This window comes from Arvicola amphibius, chromosome X (assembly GCF_903992535.2).
Source record: "Arvicola amphibius chromosome X, mArvAmp1.2, whole genome shotgun sequence".
Lineage (NCBI taxonomy): Eukaryota > Metazoa > Chordata > Mammalia > Rodentia > Cricetidae > Arvicola > Arvicola amphibius.
The window spans coordinates 63,790,304-63,815,538 of NC_052065.1; the positions used below are offsets into that span (position 1 = coordinate 63,790,304).

The window sequence follows — 25,235 nt, forward strand, 5'->3', positions numbered from 1 at the left end:
ACATCAAGCAAGACTTTTCTTTTTTCCTTTCTTTTTTTTTTAACTATCATAATGGCAAAGTAAAAGACAGAAGGCGTGTGAGGCTGAGCAGAGGCTGAACACGATTAAGTGCCATTAGCCTGGTCAGTGTTCTATCAAAAAGCCATTACCGTTAATTTCTCAGCTCTACTCATGTAAAAGAAAAACACTGAAAGTGTAGGAGGGGGTGTTCACAAGATGAGATGGTACAGAGAAGTCTAATTGCCATACCTACCAACCCACCCGGGAGTGAGTAAACTAGTGTTTCCCTGGGAAATGAGAGGTACAGAATTTGCCATCAAAGTAGCCTGAAGCTCTAGCTTTTACCAACATTGTTTTACAAATTATGATATAGAAAAGACACAATGGGGGCTAGAGAGATGGCTCAGTGGTTAAGAGAACTGGCTGTTTTCCTAGAGGACCTGAGTTCAATTTCCAGCACCCACATGGCCACAACTGTCGGTAACTCCAAGATCTGACACCCTCACACAGACATACATGCACATCAATACACATAAGATATATTATTAAAAAAAAGACACAATAAATTTATGTATACCGTTTTAATAAAGGACATAGGAAGATAAAGCATTTTTCAGTATTTCTGCAGCAAGACACATGGTTTTCAGAATAGTATATACAGTCACTGTAAGCAGACTGATGGCAAAAGGGATTTATAGCAAATTGGCAACTTGAGCTTAACTGTTGAAGTCCCCCAGCGTTTTTCCTTTTTCTGGCTCTCCAATACGTTCCACACATTATCAAGACCCAGTTCCTGGTTTCCTGCTGTGCTCCTTTGCTGATTTAGACAGCGGGCTGGGAGCAATTACTCTTTGAATGCATCTTATCTTACTGTTCTTTTCTTTTAGCCATCCCCTACCAAAAACCTGTATCCTGATAGATTGAATTCACCCTGGGTTTTATCTCATTCTGTTGACAGATGTTAACTAGGCTACTCCAAAGAACACATTTAACAGTTTTGAACACTGTGGCAGGACACAGCCTTAGCTTTTGGGGGGAAGTAAACAAGTCAAGGGTTGCATGCTGGTAAGAGCCACCCATTCTTTACTATATTTCATAATACCCACATGCAAAGGCTACAGCATAATATGGTATATTATAGATATGGTTAAAGAAATGCAAATGTAGCATACACTGTCCATCATTTCCTCCTGACTGGACAGAGTGCATGAAATTTCTGCGAACATGGAACTTGCAATCGGGTCTGATAATCTTGTTAGATGTCCTCTGTGCCTGCCTCTGCACAGAGCATGTCTTTTGGCCCCACTGAGTATCTTAGCTACTCTGACAGCAGATATTTTAGAACAGATGCACGAAATGTTCACTTCCTGTGATTTTGGACTTCATTAAAAAGGAGAGAACAGAACAATCCCTGTAAAATATTTGCTCTAATGACCTAGCACTTGCCTTAAAAGAAGGGTGTGCATTCATGTCCATGTAAATGTCCACACATGTAGATATGCGTGATGAGAGTTCAAAGGGGTAGACTATGAGCAATACATTCCTGTCGTTGCGGCCTGGTTAAATCTTAGGTGTATATTGCAGTAATGTATGTATACACAGTTACTTAAAACACACCTGTCGGGACTGTGCTGAAATAGCCATTAACATAAATGCCTACACTCTGTGCAATTTGGCACGAACGTGAGGAAGCACATTGTTTTCCCTGGAAAAGTGAACCCTGAGATTGGGCTGTCTGGGTGCCACAAAAGATTATGGCACTGGCTGATGCCATCTAGTGAGAAATACATATGTCATATGGGGCTATTGAGGAAAAGAGGCACATTATTGCATTAGAAAATAAAGAGCTGTCTAAATCACAAACTTCAAGAATTTGGAGTGTGATTCCTTTCGGTTTGCTCTTGGTGTTTGTTCTAAGGTGGTCCCTGGCAATTCCTGCACTAGAAGTCTTTCTAACAGTAGGCTGTCCAAAGTATCTACCTGCTTTTGGATGGCACTTTACCTCTTTTATCTTCAGCTTTTGAAAAATAATTTCCATTCTATCTCTTTCCAAGAATATTATTGGAACAAATGGAAGAACATTAATAAAGTACTCTAGGCTCTGCAAAATAATACACTGCACTGAGAGTGTGGAAGGAAAGAATGGAGCAGATCTGGTGCTCAGAAATATGGTAATAGTTAAACCCTTCATTCCAGTCCTGCCAATAAAAATATGTAAGAGCACGAGGGAGTTACATAGCACCTTTCAACTGTGGGATATTAGCAACAAGTAGCTCCATTTTCCCACTGTGGAAGAAGAGTACCAAAGATTGGGGAATGAGATCCCGCAGAAGTATTGGGCAGGGTTCCAGGAAAAAAAAAGCCAATGAGTGAGGTCAGGGTGTTCTGATTATAAAACAAACCTGTCTTCTTGATCAATAAGTAATCACTTAGATGTCTATATACAGTATCCAATACACAAAGACTCTATGTATAGAGATATAATCAATGTCTATAAACTAATGGGATCAAGATACTAAAGTAAGAATAGGATTTCTTCTTTCTTCAAGCACCCAGAGAAACCCCGGTTTATTTGGCCTTTTGGAGATAGTATAAGTCTTAAGACACTGAACAATCAGCTTGCGTTAACCTGAGCTTTACCCTTCCACTACTTCCCTGTCGTTTACTAACATTGTCCTTTGTAACAGGATTTCTAGAAGGGCTGAATGCTAGCTAATACACTTGACAGAGGAGAAGTTCCTGATGCCTTCCTGACTTTGCAGCTTCTGGACCTTAGTGGAGACAATAGTTGGGGTTGGGGAAGGTTGCTTTGACACTGACTTGCTGTGAAGTGCTGCTTGCACCCTTTTAGAGAAACGTACATTTGTATAGGACTAGAAGGCAAGGCCTGTGGATCCTAGAGCCATGTGGATTGCCAAATATACTTCCCAGGGAAACCTAGACAAGAGGGGTGCTTCAGACGGAGCATGGAAAGGGGAAGTTCTTCCCATGTGAAAGTATACACTTTCACTATGAATCCAGCATGCACGGTCTTCTGGTTTGCTCCTTAATCTCTGAATTTTGAAAGCAGTCCCTAGGCCCTCTCCCTAATAGGCTTATTCATGTCTTGTATTCTCTCAAATGAAATGCAGACCACAGTCTATTTATTTGATGCTAAATGTCTCACCTTGGTTAAAATGACCTTGGGGGTCCAAATGGACCCATTTTGTGGTTGCTTTGAATAGCTGGATTCTTTTCTTTCCCAGTTGCACTGGTGCCCCAACACAGATTTGTTTGTGCCAAGAAACTCCTTTTCACTCAGAGACATTTTAGAAAAAAATAATTTAGTAAACCCAACTGTCTCGTAAGGAGTTCAATTCCCTGATAATTGTGAGCTCCCTGTAACTCCCACTGATCTCCGTTAAGAGTTGGGGCTTTTATTGTCAGCAGCTGTGCATTAGAGTGCTGGCTGAAAACTGAAAAACATCAATACTCTTAGGTACTATTATTATAAAGAAGCAGCATTAGTGTCCATCTCATTGATCCAGGCACCAGGACTGAAAGGAGGGCTGGTTATAAATAAGGGGGGAAATGGATGTAAACTCTCTTAATGGCTGAACTGCCACCAAAGCTTAAAGAAAGAGGACTGGAAGATCACTGTTCAGTTAACTCTGTACATTAACTCCTGCTGTTCAAAACACAGACCTTTAGCTAATCCTCAGGCTAGTGTCATATCTGAAACATTATCGTCTTCAACAGAATTTTAATTATACCTCAAAATCACCCTTAAATCCTTTTTATAAAATGGATGGTCTGTAACTTGGGCTTACAATACTTCTACCATTACAAAAGTAATTTACAAAGGCTAAAATAAAGCCATAGAGCAGAGAAATGAATAAAATCGAGATTTTGAGCATAGTCTGGCATTAGAAGTTTTTAAGAAAGTAATTCCTTTTATTTTTTTCTCAAGACAGGGTTTTCTTATATAACCCAAGCTGGCCTGGAACTCACTGTGTAGAACAACTTGGTCTTGACCTTGGAATGACAGGCAAGCACCATCATGCTTGGCCTTAAAATGCTAATAGTTATGCTTACTAAAATGTAAGTTTGATCTGGTCTTCCCTATTAGCTGTGGTGCTTTCTGAAACCTCTGTAATGGGACAGGTTTTGAATTGCTGTCCAGTTCTCCACAGGACCATGGTCACAGTCTATTTAATATCCTTCTTAAATTTCAGATGGATGATATAGGATTTGTTCAGAGTTCAGTGAATATTTAAATTGCTATTTAGTTGAAAAGAATGATTAAATACAATCCTCAGTTTTTAAACCTTGACTTTTGGCAGAATTCTGCTGCACACACACATGTTTATATATGCTAATGAACATAAGTCGCAAACCCATGCTGACTTCCCTCAAAACTAGAAAGACCCTGCAGACAGACATGGTTAATAGTCTTTCAGGGGGGGAATTAACTCCATGGTAATCTTCGGAGTTCCTTTTTCTCCAACTAGACGAATGTGTGTGTGTGTGTGTGTGTGTGTGTGTGTGTGTGTGTGTGTGTGTGTGTATTGCTTAGGCTTTCATGGATTGGGAGAGGGTAAGAAAGAAAAACTGGCTTGAAACAATTGTTTCCAAAATGAGTTCAGTCGGTAGAGTCAATTCGCAAAGTCCTGAAACATCTGCACAGCACATATTTGATGGAAGGCCCAAACTGTGAAGCTTTCTATCCAACGTGGTGACTTATTTTGAGGATTAGAGTGGTTCTCAACATTGCAGTCTGTAAGCCTTATGGGAGATGGTGGTTCCTGGGGACAAAAAGCAGAAATTTACAGGTGAGTTGAACAACTGTGAACGGTTGCATAGTGACACCCGGTTCATAATTATTTGTAACCATTAAAATCGTTTTATGAAGATATGTTTTAAAACGACAGAAATGGATCAGAGGGGAAAGGCACTTACTGCCAAGCTTGATGACCTGAATTCAATTCCTGAACCCACATAGTAGAAGGAGAAAATCGATTCCTACAAGCTGTTCTCTGACACCCACGTTTACCATGGCACAACTGAGCCCCACCCAAAACAAACAAACAAACAAACAAACAAACAGTAATTAAACATTAAAAATATATTCATATTAGTAATTTTGGTTCTGGATTGTGTCCTATGAAAATGGTTCCAATTGATTTCTTTTCAAGGACAGCATTCATAACTTTATTTCAAATAATGAAAAGATAGATAGAACCTTAAAGTTAGATTCAGTCTATACCACCATACACAGATGCACACATACACAAATAACTTCATTTATGCATGATTTTATATAATCCTGTTAATTGTTCTTTAAAATAACAATTTTAATCATTATAAAATATTTTTATAAATTTTAATAACATTTATTAGAATGATGGAGTGGTTTATTTCATCAGTCCCCTAATTGCTAGATACTTGGTTCTATTTAAAAAATTCTGGCATTACAATAAATTGATAAATAATTATATAGATCTCTGGTTAATTCATTTAAATACACTCCCAAAGAGCAGTTAGTTATCAGCTAAAATATCATGAACATGAAAGGCTTTTATAGATGTCATCAACTTGCCCTCTCACAAATGAGTAGTGTATGGATTGAAACATACTAGCAATGAATATGAATACTTGTCTCAGTGTGTCTTTGTCAACACGAGGCAGTATAATCATAAAACCAGCTGATTCAGTACACAGAAACCGGCAATTACATTTTGTTAATTCATACTTCTTTAGAGTGAAATTGAATAATTTTATTGATTGTATTGTTACTTCTTTTGTCCATTTTCTATCTTGTGTGGTTTTCTTTCCTTAATGAGTTGTAAGAAATCATTAAATTAAGGATGTTAATTTCTGTATGCTGCATATTTTGCCAATCATTTCCCCACATTTGTCCTTTCATTTTGATCAGTGAGTCTTTGTGTAAAAATCATGAAAATAATTTCTTTCTTATATACAAAAGGTGAAACAAAGTAAAATGTGTTTACTAGTTCTTTCTTTGAGATTTTAGTTTTACGCTATGTGTGGCTCTTTGGCCTGCACGTTTGTCTATGCGCTGTATGTATCCAGTTCAAATAGAGGTCAAATCTCCTGAAACTGAAGTGAGAGTAGGTTGTGAGCCACCATGTGGTTGCTGGGAACTGAATCTAGGTCCCCTGGAAAAGTAGCCAGTGCTCTTAACCACTGAGCCACCTCTTCAGCCCCAATAGTTACTAATTCTAAGTTACAAACTTGGGTATTCATTTCATCCTTTATTTTTTTCTTTATTTAAAAAATGTTCTTCAAAATAAAATAAAGGAAAATATATACAAAACTATAGTTTTAAACATATATATGTTTTCAAGTATTCTGTGGCTAGATAGTCAAGTTGATATCAGATTGGAGATTTTACCAATACCATTATAGTCACTATCTATACATATCTTAAAAGGTCTTTATAGCCCTGGCTGTCCTGGAACTCACTCTGTATCCCAGAGACCTGTCTCTGCCTCCCTAGTGCTTGAATTGAAGGCATGCACCACTGCAGCCAGAGTCTTGACAAGTTTATAATAGTTTTCCCACTGTTCCCTCAAACATTCTTTTTATTATCAGAACATGTATTTCTTTTTCCCATAAAACCAATCACCCAACTCATTTGGATAGTGTTCCTTGCAAAAGTTATTGATTGCTTAGAGGTCATTTTGGTTCCCTGGGGAAGTAGAAGTCATGCATTTCATGGTTTAGTATTCATTCCAGCTGTTCATGGAAGCTGAGGAGGAATCACATGGTCATAAATTTGGGAAATATCTTACCCCACTTTGGGGGATTCCCAATATTCCTTAACACATTAAAAATCTTAATATGTACTGCCAGAAGGGCAAGGTCCCATGACTTGGGTAGGACAGGACAAGAAAGGATTTGATAGTCAAATAAATCCAAAGGCTGATTACAACTGCTGCTTAGTGAGTCACAAAGCCCATAGCACATTGAAAGGCCCATGAATTTCTACATGTATTCCTAAGTGTACCCTTCCGCAACACTTTTTCATTAAGCAGTTAATATACCAAAATACTGGCATTTCAGACTACCTTTAGACACACATATAAATAAAGAAGCATCCTAGATAGCTGAAATGCAGGTATTACTAGATATTACAAGTCGCCTTCCCAAAATATCAAACATTTCATCAAGGGCTTGAATAAGTAAACAGACTTAACTGTTCTCTATTTTAACCTTTAGTTATAATTGAAGCTGCATGGCCAGAGTCCATCAGGCCTTTAAATGCAGCGTCATAAGGGACATGGCATGATTGGAAGCCATACAGTCCTAGGTTGCAATTTTAGGTGAGCCCCTTGGCAGCTGTGTAGCCTCAGTTTTCTCTCAAGAAAATATGAATTGTAACAGTCACCTTGGAGAGTCGCTAGAAGTGCTTGGCAAGCTAGCTGGCACACACGAGGTCTTTTGTAGCTTCTTTCCTTGTATCGGTCCATAGCAGAGGTTGTGCAGGGAAAGGACTGAGGACGGGAGAACCCACAAACAGCTTATGAGGCTTCTAACTGCTAGCCTTTTCATGGGAAAACCAGTTCGGAGCTTTGAGCACTGTGATACTTAGATAGCTAAAAGTCTCCTTTTACTATGGAATTACACTGGTTTTATTTACTCGTAAGTGTCGCAAAGTTCCAGAAGGCTGTTCATCTTTTCAACAGGTCAAAGACAATCCTGTGCAAAACGCTGCCTGCCCCTGATAAGAAATTAGTAGCATTTAGGATGATTGAAGTACAGGTAGGCTGCTCTTTGCTTGTTAGTGGGTAAGAGTAGCTTATTAACAGACATAATGGAGTCAGGCACAAATAACTTATTTGTAATCTGTATTGTTTCGGAGACCTGGAATGTACCACGACAAGGCTTATATAATTCACAGTATGAAAGTAAATAACCTGGACGGGATATTTGGCAGTTTTTGGATCCCCTGGGGTCTTTTAGCACAGTTTGAGTTCATAGGGGAAAAAGACATCTTTTTCAGTACATTGCACAGGGAAATTTTGCACAGAACTTCTCCTGTGTGCAACAAGGGCAAAGAATTTAGCACCTTGCTCACCAGAATGTGAACACACTCCTTTTCTAGTTCTGCTCCCAAGGGTGCTTAGTCCAGGTGGCACTACATGTGCCTCCTTCAGAGTACTGACCTGGTGGAGATGCAGAAAACAGGAAAACTGCTACGTTTCTGTTTCCACAGTAAGTGATGACGAGTCTCCTGAATAATCTGTAAGATTGAAAAGTACAGGTGAGTGCTTTGTGCTCAGGGTGTCCCTCAGAGGTTTGTGCTGCTTGGTTCCCAATGTGGTAGCACTGAATGGTGGAAACTTCCAGAAGTGGGGTCTGGCAGAAGGTACTTAGGTCACTCAGAGTTCTAGCCTCAGAAGCAATACTGTAGTACTTATGGAACCCATGATAACTCTTGTATGAGAAGATTGTTACAAAGCCAAGCTTCTCCCAGTGTTAGGTCCTTTCTGCAGCAGCCATTTCTCTTTCTGACTGTGGTGCAGGTGTTGGGAGACCACTTCATAAAGAACATAGCCTCTGATAACTTTTCTTAAAACAGTTTTTTTGAGACAGGGTTTCTCTGTGTAACAGCCCGGGCTGGCCTCAAACTCACAGAGATCCGCCTGCCTCTGCTTTCCTAGTCCTGAGATTAAAGGCGTGTGTCATCATGCCAAACTCAATAACTTTCTATATTAACAGAAAATGGACCAAAGTGGTATTCAAATTCTTATATGGATGGATATTTGTTCACTAACATTTTGTTCAGCCTCTGGATGTGGTCAGCATCCACAGAGCTCCAAAGACTGATGTTCTACACAGAAACCTTTAATAAGCATAGGCATTTACATACCAAGAGTTGCTTGATCTGCTGTACTATTAAGAATATTTTATTTATCAGCATAATCTGATCCATAATATTGGCTGGCACTGGACTTAAATAGCTGTGATAAGGCCTCAGGGCCATCTGTCTTTAATGAAGAGTTTCGGGTCTTGTTACTCACAAAATTACTCTCTCTCACTGTAATTCCACTGCACACAATGAGAGTGTTAGTGTAGTATTTTAGGTGTTTGTGTGTTTCTGAAAAGAAATGAGGGATCTAGACAAGAAGAGGTTTGGGGATTAATAAGAAACATCGGTTATGGTACAGATGTTTTGTTTCTGACCTGTAGCTTTTTGTCTTTTTTTTTTTTTTTTTTTTTTTTGGTTTTTTGAGACAGGGTTTCTCTGCAGCTTTTTTTTTCGAGCCTGTCCTGGAACTAGCTCTTGTAGACCAGGCTGGCCTCGAACTCACAGAGATCCGCCTGCCTCTGCTTCGTGAGTGCTGGGATTAAAGGCGTGCGCCACCACCGCCCGGCTACCTGTAGCTTTTTGGAAGTGGAAAATACCCTCTGATTCACCTTGCTTAATATACAGATACACACTTTCTTCACAGTCCCAGCATCAGAATGTACATGGCATTTTGAGATAAAAATGTTAACAGTGAGCCGGGCGGTGGTCGCGCACGCCTTTAATCCCAGCACTCGGGAGGCAGAGGCAGGCGGATCCCTGTGAGTTCGAGACCAGCCTGGTCTACAAGAGCTAGTTCCAGGACAGGCTCCAAAGCCACAGAGAAACCCTGTCTCGAAAAACAAACAAAAAAAAATGTTAACAGTGGTCACCCCCTACAGCATCCAGTAGATTTTCTTTCATAAAATCAATGTGCCATTTAAAGTGCTCCCAAAAGTGTGAAATCTGACTGAGGTTAACAAGCCAGGGTGGGCTACTTTTGCCATGGCAGGCTGGCAAACTCACGCTATTGAGTTAATCAGGCTGACTTCAGAGCCACGGCAGTTTCTTCAAGCTATAGCAGAGAGCAAAAGTGGTCCTAAAAATGTTTGCTTTTGGAATCAGGACACTCTTGTGGACACAAGATTCTGTCTTCTCTAGAATCTCAGTGTCCTCTCCACTCTCTCCTTTCCCCCCTTTTCCCTCCCCCACCCCTCCCCCTCCCCCTCCCTCTCCACTTGCCCCTCTTTTTCTCCTGAAAGGTTTTTCTGTGAATTTGCAGCCCGCAACTGCTTTCCAAGTCCTGGTCTAAGAGATGAGCATCACCATGCCTAGCTAGCTGCAGGGTAGAGTCAAGTCAGAACCGAAATCGGATAGGGTAGCCCAGTCTTCAGTGAGGGCTCCAGCATTGCTCATTTGTGAAAAAAGGAAAACAGACCTAGCAAGCGCTCAAGCATACGTCATGAACATTCCAAGAGAGTAATCACTGGCAGTAATGACAACTTTTAAGGGCAATAAGAGCACAGGCCTTGTTGTTCCGGAAAAGTGGTGCTAACAAACTCTTTCAACACTTGTGACTAGCTGCTAGTTGCCTGCCCTGAGACATTTTAGGTGTGTTTGGCAGGAAAATCTTCGAGAAGTTGATCTTCAGGATTTCGCTAAGTGGGTCTCTTATTTTTTTTCCCCAGAGTGACTCACACTCTGATTTGGCACAACACTCCCACCAAACAATTATTTGAATTAAAACTGTGCTCTTGTGGGCACTGGCTCTTCAGATGAAAAACCTGATTTTCAATTTCCTTCATGGCATCCTTCCCAGGGTGAGATTAAGCTAAGACTTCATAGGTGAGGAATGAATTGAATAAAAGCAGCAACTTCAAAGAATTGTGTTCTGCGTAATAGAAGACAAATAACAGGATTTAGTAAGTCAATTCAATGCCTCCTACAGTCTGTACCTCTGCTGCTTCCTCCATCCCCTGCTCTGGCTGCTTATGCAGTAGTGATTTTCCTATTATCCAATCAAAAGTCTGTCAATTCAGTCTTATTGTATGCTGCTCAGCTCTGGTTTCCTTATGTTATCTAAGATCTATTTCCTCCTTTACTTTAAAATCTAGGTTAGCACATGAACCCTTCAACTTGGTTTTGTGTCTCTGTGTGTGTATTTTTAGCTACTGGTTCTCAGAAATGAGAAGAGTAGGGGAAGCGTACAATGTAGAGAATTCAAGAACTTGAGTCATGATTGCTTCCTGACACATTACTCACCTGGAGTCATCTCATCCTTTGCCCCCAGCCCCAGCCTTTTCGTCTGTAAAACGCAGGCCCTGACCATAGGGTTGGGGAGTTTTCACTGAGCCCTCTACTTTCTCTTTCCCCATTGTCTTGGTCACACTGATGCATTTCAATGCACTTTATTCCTCCCTCCAGTCCTATTCTCTTACTCGATTATCTCCAGGTTGAATGACAATGCCGTGTCTACGCAGATAACTCCCACATATCTCTAGTGAGTGGACTATCCCTAGCTGTATAAAAGATCTCTTAGTCTTGATCTTTTTTTTCTCCCTTTCTATAGTTACTGCCTGCCGTGAAGCTAATATGACACATACCAAGCTTTCTGCTATTCTTCCCATTTCTTATTTCAAAATGTCAATTCGGTCTGTGTACCAGTGCCCCAGTGATTGTTCTAAAATATCATTCATTATACCAATACTAACAGGAAGCGATAATATGAATAACAACTCTTTTATGAACTCTACCAAATCCTCTACCATATTACCTCCGTTATGACTCATACCTGTTACCTATATGTCACTTGTTTCTTCTTAGTAGCCTTCTTGTGCCTCTTCCCTCTTCCTTACAACTGTCATTAGTACTATTTCCCCGTTATCAATTTACTGTAACTCTTCAGAAAAGGAAAATAACAAGCATAGCAAGATGTTCTCTTTAGAGGCCAGTGGTCAAAATACTGGGTAGAGGTGGCAAGTGACTATAGAAAGAAGACACAGAGAAAAAAAATGGGTCCTCAAATTAGGAAGCTATGTTAATATTGTAAGTTGAGCATGACCTTTAGAACATAATAGCATTCTTCTAAAAAGGGAGATAGAAACTATTTGGCAAAAATTTCAGGTTATTCAGCTTAACTTTTGACCCCTCAGTATCAGGTGGTCTCAGAGCTGTAGAGATCTTGGAGAGAATGGAACTGAAACTGAGGTACAGAGAAAAGGGGCTTTTCCGAAAGTCACACATTGAAACTAGCAACTGGAAACCCATTTCCCATGCCAGAACTTTGCTCGTGTTTCTTCATCCTTCTATTTCTGGCAAATGAGGCATAAGAATGGTTTCTTCTTAGTGGAGCCTTAACATGTATAAACTGAATAGGAGACGGAGAAAAGGAGAGATACTGAGGGGTGTAGTAATTAAGAGTTAGCTTTGGGAGACAGGGTCTATTACTCTGCTGTGTGACACTGAGCTTATCTGATCTGGAGTTTCTTTTTCTTCTATAAAATAGGGTTACTGAATATTTACAACTCACAAAATTGATTGACTATTAAATGAGAAAGTCTATAAATCACCTGGCATGTAACAGGCGAATGTTACATCTCTGACTTCAATAAGTTCTTATTTAGTACCCAACTGCCAAAACTCTGTACTGTAACCTGGCTGTTTTCTTCTTGCCGGTGTTTAAGATAGTTGGAATTCTATTTACATTATGATGCCTCACTTACCTGAGCAGGTAACCCATAGCAAATCACTAATCTTCGTTTTTTATAGCATACATTTTATTATTCTGCTTATATAATAAATAGCATATAGCTCATTAATCAGTGTGTGTGTGTGCGTACACACGTGTGTGTGAGAGAGAAAGGGGAGAGAGAGAGAGGAGAGAAAGAGAGAGAGAGAGAGAGAGAGAGAGAGAGAGAGAGAGAGAGAGAGAGATGGAGGTTCATTGTGTAGCCCTGGATAGTCTCAACTTATCATCTTCCTGTTACAGTCTGCAGAGTACTAGGTTTAGAAGCATTCCCCACCATGTTCAGAAAAGTATATAGTACTGTAATACTTGTAATTTTAAGCAACTTTTGATATGTCTTATCTTCCAAATAAATGAAAAGAATATTAGTTTCTTCTTCATTCTCCTTTTTTTTAAAAAAATGGTTAATTGTCTATTTCTTTTTTTTAATTAAAAATTTCCATCTTCTCCCCTCCTCCCACTTCCCTCCCCTCTCCTCCACCCACACCGCCACTCCCTCCCTCTCCAAGCCAAAGAGCAGTCAGGGTTCCCTACACTATGGGAAGTCCAAAGTCTTCCCAAATCCCCCCAGGTCCAGAAAGGTGAGTATCCAAACTGACAAGTTTCTCTACTATTTCTGATCAACCATACAGCCATTCTACCCTAGAATCACAATGGCTCTTGCATATAGGAATAAAAAAATAACCTGTTGGAAAAGATCTACTTACCTAATCATATAATGTCTATATAATAAGATAAGACTCACGTGAAGACTAATTTCGAAGGTCTTAAATGCATTTTTTTTTGAATTCCCATTTGAAAACTTGTAAAACAACTTACCAAGTCTAAGGACTTTTCCATAACTGTTCCCATGTATTGACCCTTCATGTCAAATAATGACTGTTTGAAGAAGTGTATTTATTTTTGAGGAAGACAGCATGGATTATATGAGACGACATACACCTCCTACTGTGATGTTTAAAGGTCTACAGGCATGAGCAGATAGCTACAGTTACACTGAAGAGGGAAGTGGTGAGGTAATGTTTTCTTCAAGCAAGAGTCAATAGCTGTCTCTTCCTGGAAGAGAACTGAACAGAAATTCACCAGAGAGGCATCTTCCAAGTAACTTGGCTCTTGATTGAAAGACCTCTTGTCTCCAAACTAGAGCTCTTGAATACAGGGTGTGCTTAGAGAGTTTGGGTTCTGATGAAAAGAAGGGCTCTCACCAGTCCTCTTAGAAGGTCCAGGGTTTAGAGCAATCTCTGCTACATGATGACAAGAAACTTTTTAAGGAGTATCACTTTATCATCTTCTGAAGAAAACAGTTTCCTCACATAACTGCCTGATCAAAAACTTCCAGTACGTCCCGACCACTGACAGAATACAGATTTTGGTCTATGGGCTCATACAATTTGATGCCAATTTACCTGCAGAGTTGATATAATAATCTACTTATTTGGTCAGTAACACTCTGTATAGTGTTTTGATGGGAAAGTTTTCATATTTGTATCTTATCTAACTCAAGTATTGCAAGACCCATGAGTTCAAAGATGATAGTGTTTAATGACATTATAAATCCAATATTCCAACTTCAGGACACTCTCACCACATGCTAGTTCATTTCCTTTTGCTATTCTTCCCAACAGGTGCCTTGTCATCACAGTAGAAACTAAAAGATTAAAAACAAATCAGAAGCATGCTCTACCTTGAGCAGTACTAATGGGTATCGTATAAAGAAAGTTTGTACAAAGAGTAGGAAATTAGAGACTCAAGACCATTCAAGACTTTGTTGACTTGCTCCTGAGAGCCTATATGTGAAGAATTTCATATACTAGGTATAAAATCCAAACTTTTCTGGATAACAGTTCAACAACCGGAAGGCAGGAGATAGATTCATCCAATTATTGATTATCATTAACACCAGAAGGTTATATTTGCAAATTCAAGCAAATTTTTGGTTTCATACTATAGGCTTTTTTTATAGATAAAAATATCCCTGAGGAAATAATTAAAAGTTATCAAATGAAATCCAAGTTTCATTTCTAGACTTGTTATTTAGAGATAAAAGCAGTTTTGACTAGTTAAGGAAAATGTGGGTCTTTTACTGCTGCATTCTTTGGAAATGTTCCTCTTATCACAGTTAGTGCACTAGTTAGAGGGCAAAATTACCATGTTCCTTGACCTGGAGCTCTCAACTGGATTGTCAAACAGTGTCATGGAAGACCTGGGTGAGAAGTCCTTTTGAACTGGCTTTACCTTCTTTACTAGGAAATAAAGGAACCAAGCCTAATGAATACAGCCACATATAATTACATTTGGCAAATGCTAACTTATTATTAAAGTCAAAACAGAGTTTAATACCTAATCTTTTTTTGAAGACTAAATTTGAGGGTCTAGGTGAAGGAATCAATTGAAAGGCCAATTACTATTTACTCAAATTTAGCATAAAATAATAGAAACCTGGAAGGTCTTATGAACCCTGGAACAACTTGAAGCTTATGCCTAGGCTCTGAAAAAGCCTCACAGATTCAGGACCTACTTGTGACTCACCTCCTAAGACCCTGGAAAAATCCATGCCTAGGATAGCAACCTTATGGAGACAGGATTAAGGAAGAAGTTAGATGATCAATTATGATATACACTATATAATTCATTTTGGGTTTCTCTGTGAGAGCAAGCACCCCAACATGAAAATTATAAGCCAAGTTGCTTATTTCCAACTTTGAAAGGAAACTTGCGTGTAAGATCTTCAGAGTAAATTTTTCTAACAAATAGGTTGAATTCTTATTTCTTTAAAAATATTTCTACAAACATTTCGAGAGCAGCTAATATCATTAGTCAATCATAGATGCTGATACAAGAGTTATTTCCAGGTGATATTAGCCAGATGGTGGAGTAAGGGATCTTGGCCTTCTTTCCTCCCACAAAGAGTAAACATTTGGAATCCATCCATTAATTAAAATAACTGTAAGAGCTCATGAGTCCAATTAAAAAGCTGTAGTCATAGAGTGAAAGAAGCAACCCAAGGAAGAAGGACAGTTTCATTTTGCCTGCATCCCTCCCTTCATTCTTTAAAGTGGCAGAACGCAACATAGAGAATAAACTTAAAACAATGGCGTAAGAAATTGAAGAGGACACAAATAAATGGAAATATATCTTGTGTCCACAACTTTGGAAGAGCCAACATGGTTAATGTGTCCATGCTACCACCAAAATTAACTTATATATTCAACATAATCTGGATCAATATTACAATGGATTTTTTTCATAAATAAAAAATTATAAAGAACTACGAAAGTTTGTAAATAGCCAGAACAATTCTGATAAAGACATCTTAAACTGTATTACAAACCTAGACTAAAAAACAAAATAGAATTCACATAAAGGCAGACACATAGGATGATGGAACAAAAGAAACAGCCCAGAAAGAAATTTAAGCATATTCTATCAAATATTTTAAACAAGGGTGTCATTAATACATCTGCAATTATAAAACTACCACAAAAATACGGGGGAAATGTCTTAAGAACAATGTTTAACATGACATTAAAAAGTAACAAACAATAAATAAATGGAGGTTTATCAAACCAAAAAGCCTGTTCACAGCAAAAGTAACAACAAAATAAAAAAGTGACCTATAGAACAGGCTAAAATAACTGTGAACTACAAATCTGACAAGTATCCAATAAGCAAATTGTATTAAGAACTTTATACCAGTAGCCAAAGCCAACAAATAACTGAATTTAAAATGATTAAACTATATAAAAGACATTTCCCCAAAGAAGGCACAAGTATTTGAAAAAGTGCTAAAATCCTTAATGGTCATGGGCATGAAAGTTGAAAGCACCACGAGATGCCACCTCATGTCTATTAGATGGCTGCTATAGAAAAGTCAAAAGACAGGACTGTGGTCAACTTGAGGGGTAGAATGATTGAATGCTTGCCAAGCATGCTCATGGCCCTAGATTTAATCCTAGACCCACGAAAATGTCAAAAAGAAAAACTATTGGTGAGAATGTAGAGAAAAGGCTACCTTTATTCATTGTTGCTGGGAATGCAAATTGTTACAACTGCTATGGTGGTTTCTTTAAAAATTCAAAATGGAGCTACAGATGACCATATGACCCAGATATCTTTCTTCTGAGATATATTCGCTCCCATGTTCATTGCAGCATTATTCACAATAGCCAAGAAATAACTGACCAAAATGTGCTCTCTCTCTCTCTCTCTCTCTCTCTCTCTCTCTCTCTCTCTCTCTCTCTCTCTCTCTCTGTCCCTCCTCCTCCTCCTCCTCCTCCTCCTCCTTCTCCTCCTTCTCCTTCTTCTTCTCTCTCCCTTTCATTCATTTTTAGGACAGAAGTGACTTCTCCCATTTACAACGAAATGAACTAAAATGGATGTCATGAAGGCAGACACAGAAAAACAGTAATGCATGGTCTTTCTGATAGGGAGAAATTTTTAAATGGAGTCAAATATACACCAACAGAATAGAACAGTAGTTACCTGAGGCAGGAAAAGGTGAGATGCTATGAAGAGGTATAGGCCAAAGTCTACAGAGTGGCCATAGAGAGAAATGTGGGGACTGAAGGGGTGGCATGAGGACTGCTAGAATATGCAGAACACCAGTGTTCTGAGATGCTGTATGCTACAGCCACCACTTCACTGTATGTATGCATGCATGCAAAACATCATACTGTATACCTCACATTTTTACAGTAAAATATGTGACTTATTCCTTTGTGCTATAGTTTGAATCTTTAATGTCCCCTAAAGGCTCATGTGCTAAAAGCCTTGGTCCATAGTGGGGTGGCACTAGTGGGAGGTGTCAGAATTATAACGAGCTGAGGGAAGTTTTTAGGTTACTGGGTGGGGGCATTCCGTTGAGGGATTATGGGGGTCCCAGTTCCTTACTCTTTATTTTGCTTCAAAGCCATGAAGGGAGTGGTGTTTCTCAATGTCAGACTGCCATAATTATTGGATGTCCTTGTTAACTGTCTAAAACAATAGGACCAGCTGATCATAGAGTGGAGCCTTCAGTGTGCCTGTTCTCTTCAAAAGCTGGTTATCTCTGGTATTTTCTTCCAGTGACAGAAACCTAGCCCATTTCACAGGTGGAAAGGAACCCGGCTCTGCTGCTGAATTCTTTGCCTCCATCGCTGTTAACTTCACTATCTACAGAAAACTGACTGTAGCTACTCTCCCTGAATGGCCACAGAGGCTGCATCTCCAACAAACATCCATGATCAAAGTGTTCAGCTACTAATGTGAAAAAGGCTAGCAGTGGAAAACGGCCCAGGCTTTGTTACCTACTGAAACGAAGACAGAACAAAGAGAGGCACCAGTGCCATAAAGAGAAAACATTAAGAAATCAGTTCTTTCAGAAAATAATAAGAGGCTCCTTCCTCTGAGAAAGCCAGAAAGCCATGGGTTTTTTTTAAATATCATTTTTACATGAAGGTCAAAGCTGGCTTACAGTAGTTTGCGTTTTAGCATCTCTTTGACAATCATGCCCACTTTATTATTCATGATACTTACAATAGGCAGGACTGTAGATGCTATCCATCCAATTTGGAGGAAATGGTTCCATTTGGAATAGATTAGTATAAAGACTTTTATTATCATCTCTAATTTTTTAATGTAAGATATAGGAAAATTTATAATGAGAAAAGGCAATAATGTAACAGGCATTTCTGGATCACTTCCCCAAAAAGCTAAAATGCAACTCCAAGTCTCTCAAAAATCTTTTTAAAAGATGCCCGTTTAATCTCTGCAGAAAATGACACAGATGTGCGTACTCATTTGTGCAGCTTCTGTGTATTTGTGCATTAATTAAGTACTTTATTTTTAAAAGCCTCTCCAGAGAAACCCATTTAAATGCTTTGATTTCATAAATGTGATTCTTTTAAACCTATTACTTTCCTGTATTAAATTAGGGTAGGGATTTCAAAGAACATAAACTTTTCTTGGCGTTAGCATCACATTTTCACTTATTGAGTTGCTGTTGCCAGATTTTATCATTTTATACATTGAGTATTTTACATTATGCTATTAATAAATACATAATGTACAGCAAATGTTATATTATTGGTTAACTATTAATTCTGACATAATTTCTAAAGGAACTAGAAATGTAATTTTAACTTCTAGCACCTTTCTTGGGAATGCATTGTTAAAAGACCATGGACTCAAAGTAGTTAGGAAGGGGCTGGGAGGGTGGAGAGGCCAGTTATGGAACTGGGGGATGGGTATGCTCAAATACAATGTGTGAATTTATCAAATAATTTTCTGGGTGGTGGAGCACGCCTTTAATCCTAGCACTTGGGAGGTAGAGGCAGGTGGATCTCTGAGTACAAAGCTAGCCTGGTCTACAGAGTGAGTTTCAGGACAGCCAGGGCTACACAGAGAAACCTTGTCTTGAAAAACTAAAATAAAAAAAAGGAAATCAAGGACTTAACCAAAGCATTGTTTAAAAAACATATAGAAACAATCTATATGACCACATACACACAGAAGACATCCATGACTGAGGATGACACACACTCAACTGAACAGAGTGCAGTTAGAGAAGCTGTGTTAGAGAAAAGCACCATTATATAATAAAGTTGGTAGACATAAGAATGGGTTTAAATCTCATTCATTTAAGATGGCATAGTGGTCTTGATGAAGTTTAAAGAGGTTTATGCTCTATGGTGTACTTTCTGATTTTAGAAGCAGTGGGATGCTTCAGATAACAAGATGGCACTAAACCACAGTGCCATGTCTCATATTTATTCTTCCAAATGACAGACATACTATCATACTGCAAAACTCTCAGGATTTAGAATCAGGACACCTTCATTTTATTCCAAGCACTGCCTGATTTCATGTTATGAGATACTGAATGAGTTAGTTAACTTCTCCCATCCTCAGTTTCATTAATTATAAAATATTAGTGTCTATACAACATGATTATTGAATTCAAAGGACATAAAAATATAAAAGTATTTTATAATATATAAAGTTATATGAAAATTATGACCAAATATGTTTGAAAAAGACCAAATTTAGAGGCTGCTTCAAAAGAGTAACGTCTTGAGTGGGGGAGATGGCTGAGTGGGTAAAGAGAGTTGCTGTGCAAATCTGGGAGCCTGAGCTTAATCCCTAGAACTCCTGCAAAGGTGGAAAGAGAACCACATTCACAAAGTCACCTTCTAATTTCCATACAAATACTATGGTAAGCACACCTACTGGGAATTGAATCTTTGTAGAAAGCCCTTTAGCAACTAAGCAATCTCCCCATCCCCTTCTGATGGAGGAGGGTCATCTGCCTATGTGTTATTTTCATTGGTTAATAAAGAAACTGCCTTGGCCCTTTAATAGGACAGAAAATTAGGTAGGTGGAGTAGACAGAACAGAATTGTGGTAGAAAGAAAGCAGAGTCAGGCAGAAGCCTCAGGCAGTCGCCATGCCTCTCCTCTCCGAGACAGACTCAGGTTAGGATCTTCCTGGTAATCTACCACCTCATGGTGCTGCACACATTAATAGAAATGGGTTAAGCAAGATGTGAGAATTAGCCAATAAGAGGCTGAAACTAATGGGCCAGGCAGTGTTTAAAAGAATACAATTTGTGTGCTGTTATTTTGAGTGTAAAGCTAGCTGGGTGGCGGGACTCAGCCCGCAGCCCGGAAGTGATTTCCATGTGATGTGACACTACATATATCTTTAAAGTGTTCTTGACAGCATAAGGCTCACATATGAACTGTTTTTCTATTATGGAATGATTTCAGCCAACTTTAAAATTAGGTATATCTTTAATTTCTGTTGGAAAGAGACAATACCAACATAAGAATTTCAATCTTTTGAGACTGCTAAAAGCTAATGTCTGCTGAGAGGGACTAATGGCAGGAGGATGGCACAGCAAACCACAGCCAGCATCTCATAATAAGCAGGGAAGTAAAAGACATTTGTGTGTGTGTTCAAAATTCTTTGGCTGGGCAAGAATTATCTTCTTTTGTAATTATACACTTGGGGCTGATTTCTCATTTTTCAATCCCAAACATGCTTACTTTTAAGATAGTACTTTCAGGCAGAGAGCCCGGGCTTTGTGTGAATATTTAGAAAAGCTTGTCTTTTGCATCTGACCCTCACTTGAAAGATTTTCACATCCTCATTCAGCTTCATTTGCCCCAGGTACAATTCATGATGACTATTAAAATTCCCTACTTAAAAATTTCTGTTGGATACTGCTTGACTTCAACAACTGTTAAAATCTGCTCTCTGATGGCTGGTATCAACAACATTTGCAAAGAAGGAAAATACAGGTTCAGTGATGGGCAGACACAAAGAATAGAACATGTATGACAGGAGACTATTATGTTTAGATCTTCATAAAACATCTCAAGATGACCCAATTATCTGATGGAGGAAATTGGGTGAGCAAAGTTTATGTTTTAAATGTTTTCTTTGCCCTTACTAGAGGCATGTAGAAATTCGCTCCCACATACCTTTTACTTTGTAGTGTATTTATGCCGTTCTACAGTGTATAAGATTTTAAAGAAAATTGAACCATTATGAGTGAAGGAGGGTAGAGAAAGGTGAACTGTTGCCCAGTGACGGAAGTAAATTTTTATAGTCAAGTAAAATACCATGAGTGATTATCTGGGAGGACTGTTTACCCCCAGGCACAATACTGTCTATTATATTCCTTGATTTATCTCTAGAGTTGTAAGTCATGGTATAATGAAGCTGGTAAGGAACTGCTTAAGTTACCATCTAATGCTTCTGTAAAGATGGGTTCTCTTTTTGGATGTGTATGTGTGTATGATGTGCAATCGTGTGTATATACATGTATGCATTGTGAGAGTGCATGTGTGTGCAGATGTGTATGCCTGTGTGCAGGGCAGAGACTGATGTTTGGTGTCCTTGATTATTCTCTACCATATATATTATTGCAGGATTTTTAACTGAACCTGAACTTCAATGTTTCTGCTAATCTTTCTAGTAAGCTTGCTCCAGATATTTCCTGTCTCTGCTTCCTGCATTGGGATTACGGGTGGGCCACAAACCAGCCCACTTAGCTTTTACTGGATCTGGGGATATGAATTCCCAATTCTCATACTTGTGTGACAAGCACTGATAAAGATTATGCTGAGCTTTCTCTTCAGATCCACCGGTTGGTCTTATTTGTCAACTTGATATGATTTAGAATCAACTTCTGGGTATGTCTGGGAAGGTATTTCCAGAGACCTATCTATCAGTGCTACTTCCATCCTCCCTGACACCAGCCTCCAGTTTCTTCATTCCTCCCATGCGGAATCAAAACCAGAGGTTCTGCAGGAATCTTTAGGGCTCCAGCAACAGTCTGGGATTGCTAAGGCTTTCAGCTTTGTGGACTGAGCAGCTGGGTTCTTCTGCATCTCCATCATATGGATGGCCATTGGTGGACTATCCAGGCCCTATCACACTAGCCATTCTAATAAATTTCTTTTTATAATACATAATATATACAAGCATTTTATTGGTTCTGTTCTTCTAGAGAACATTGCTTAGCATAGCTGCCTTGGCCACCAACATTTGTTAAACAAATCTGGCTATACTTTTCCTTCTCCATCCAGAAGGTACCTATGATGTTGTCATCCTTATAAAACCTCTTTGGACACTTTTATGTTTTTTTTGAGACAGGGTTTCTCTGTGTAGCTCTAGTTATCCTGGAACTTGCTCTGTAAACCAAAATAACTCACAGAGATCCACCTGCCTCTGCCTGCTGAGTGCTAGGATTAAAGGCATGTACCATTACCACCTGGCTCTACATTGTTTTTTAAAACACAGATAATGTAGTATTGAGTCTGCCATGCAGCGACAAAGCTTTCTTCTGAGTCTACTCACCTCGACTGTCATCCTCATTGTCTTCCCAGCGTTCCTCATTTGCCAGCAGCGGGTTCTGAGACTCATTTATAGACCTCATAGGGAAGGAGTGTCCATCACCAGGGCTGATGGGAAAGAAAGGTAGAGTTTGCATCTGACATAAACTTTCTTTTTTTATTCAAACTCATTCATATACAGAAGGAGGGAGCGGTGAGGGAGAGAGCAAGAGAGAATGAGAGAGAGCAAGAGAGAATATGAGAGCGACAGAGAGACAGACACACACAGAGACACAGAGAGAGAGACAGAGACAGAATGTGTGTGTATGTATGCATGTGTATGTGTGCATATGTGGAGGACAACTTATAGGAATAGGTTCTCTCCTTTCACCATGTAGGTTTGTTGGCAAGCACATTTATACCTACTGAACTATCTCATCAGCTCAGGCAGGGTCTTATTTTGTGACCTAGGAAGATCCAGAACTTGCAATCTCCTGTCTCAGTATCCTGAGTGCTGGGATATAGGTGTGTGTCATAATGTCCATGTAATATAAATTTTGAGACAGTGATAATCTTCTTAGAAATGAGATATAATCATGGATTTGGGTTTGTGTTGTGAGAATTCTCTGGTCCAATTCTTTACCACTGAGCTATACAACACAAGACTTGCGGATTCTTAGTTCTTTTGTCTAAAGCCATGATCAAATAAGCTCTTATTATCATCCAAGCATTATCATTTACTTGCTAAATTACCCTCATTTTCCATGTCTTGTTTGTCTGTACCAATGCTGACTATTTTTGTTTGTAAGACATTCTTTAATTTGCTTTCCACAATGCCCAGTAGCAATATGCATATGCAATTTCATAAATATCACTTAACTATGATAGTCCCAATTACATCCCATTATCAAACCGTTTTGATTCTAAATTATAAAGTGAGGTGAGAAGACTCACCGTCACTAAACATTGTGGGAAAAGCTGCTATGAAGGGTGAGAAGGATGCTCCTGCACCCAGTTTTGTTTTTTACTTGTAACATAGAGTGGAAAAGAGAAATGGCAAGGTGTCTATAGTGTGGATTCCAGGGACGATTTATCTACGTGAGTCTACTTTGTGGGTCTGTAACTCTATGGTAATCTAGAGCATGTCCCTGATTAATTTCTGGCCATTCCCAGATAGGAGGCCATGGCAGGAATCATGGTGGCCCTTGCCAGATACTGTTATAGTTTCAGCAATTGAGTCTATATAGCTGAGTGTATTCTGAGTTTAACTTTGGATGGCTTTTGGATTATTTATTTGATGCTGTATATACTTTTTTTGTCTTGTTTCTGAATGATGGTCAATAAAAAGTTTACAGATTTTATATATATTGCTCTAAAGAAAATGTTAGAATAATGATTATGTAAGTAAATGGGCTTTGATTTTTGGTTTTGTTTTTATACTAGAGTGATGTGGTAATGGACTTTGACTATCTGTGTGCCTCAGTGTGTGATCAGAGAATATGTAGCTAATTCTTGCTAACAGTTATTAATCAATATTACCCATTGACGAATATTGTCTTGGTATTTATAGTTAGAAGAGTTGACTATACCACACCTTAAACAAACAGCCCTATAAAACATTAACTGGCATAGAGGAAGTATTGATGCAGCAAGGGAGGAGAGGAGAAAATTTAACCATTATTATTACATGACTCCAGCAAAGTTTTTTTTTCCAGCAAGAGAATATGGATATATGTTGTTTGAGCAGCGAACCTAAAGGATACAGAAAGGTCGAGATATTCTCTACAGTTCCTGTAGCTTGTGGTGGTTTCAATGGGGTCAAAAAGTCACCCAAAGGATATAAGTCTAGCTCTACAAAAAAAAATTGAAACAGGGTTTCTCTGTGTAACGCCCTGGCTGTTCTGAAACTCACTCTGTAAACACAGGCTGATGTCAAATTCATGATTCTCTTTCCTCAGGCTTCCAAATGCTGGAGTTATAGGCATGAACCACCATGCCTAGACTGTGAAGAACATTTTTGTGTGTAGTCTATTCTCCAGCTTTAGGGTCTATTCCAAGAAATATAATCACTGGGATAACGGATGTTTTTAATATGTACTGTCAAATTTATTAAATATGGGTGCCAGTTTACCTTTCCACAAATAAATCATGAAAGTATCTATTTGATCACATATCCATTTCATGATTTATCTTTATAGACACACAAGTGAGAAATTTGGGGAATATCATACCTATAAGACTGATACCAATCTGCATTTGCAGATGGGAATGGTGACACATGCCTTTAATCCAGCAGTGAATTGGGAAAATCAAGTGGACGGCAGCAAGTTCATGGCCAGTTTGGACTACAAAGTAAGTCCAGGCCAATCAGGGCTATATAGTGAGGCGTCATCTCAAAAGAAATTGAGTCTAATTTGCTACTGTAGGTGCTCAGTCGTCATCAGAGAAGCTTGTTCTGAAATGGGAAGTGGTTGATGCAAAAACCCATAACTGGCCAAGACGGTGAGAATGAGTGATGGCAGCATGCTCGGCCCTAAATTAGGCAGCTGTAGTACCCCTCCCAAAGCTCAGGGAACGTCATGGAAGAAATGGTAGAAAGATGATCAGAGCTAGAGTGTAGAGAAATGGACAACAACAACAAAAAACTACCTTCTGGACATGACACAGCCATTACAGCCATGAACTCACAGAAGATATGGCTATCTGCACAACACTTGTACAAGACTGGGCCCATCAACACTGCACCATAAATAGGGGATGAACCCATAAGGCCTCTCCCTCTCTGTGGTATTATTGGTAATTAACAGTTATTGGGGGAAGTATTGTTTTCTTCAGCAGTGTAGCCATTGAGAAATTGTCCTTGCTCCAGTAAATAGCCGTT

At 39.0% G+C, this 25,235-nt stretch overlaps 1 protein-coding gene across 1 annotated transcript in view; it reads right to left on the minus strand.

Annotated features, from left to right (window-relative positions):
* Nucleotides 1-584: 584 nt before the first annotated feature.
* Nucleotides 585-25,235, minus strand: part of Zdhhc15 (zinc finger DHHC-type palmitoyltransferase 15) — a 103,291-nt gene continuing 78,640 nt past the window's right edge. The window contains 3 exon segments of the mRNA XM_038316268.1: nucleotides 585-4,784; nucleotides 8,169-8,245; nucleotides 22,380-22,483. Of these exon segments, the coding sequence (XP_038172196.1) occupies nucleotides 8,199-8,245; nucleotides 22,380-22,483 (151 nt within the window). The 3' untranslated portion in view covers nucleotides 585-4,784; nucleotides 8,169-8,198.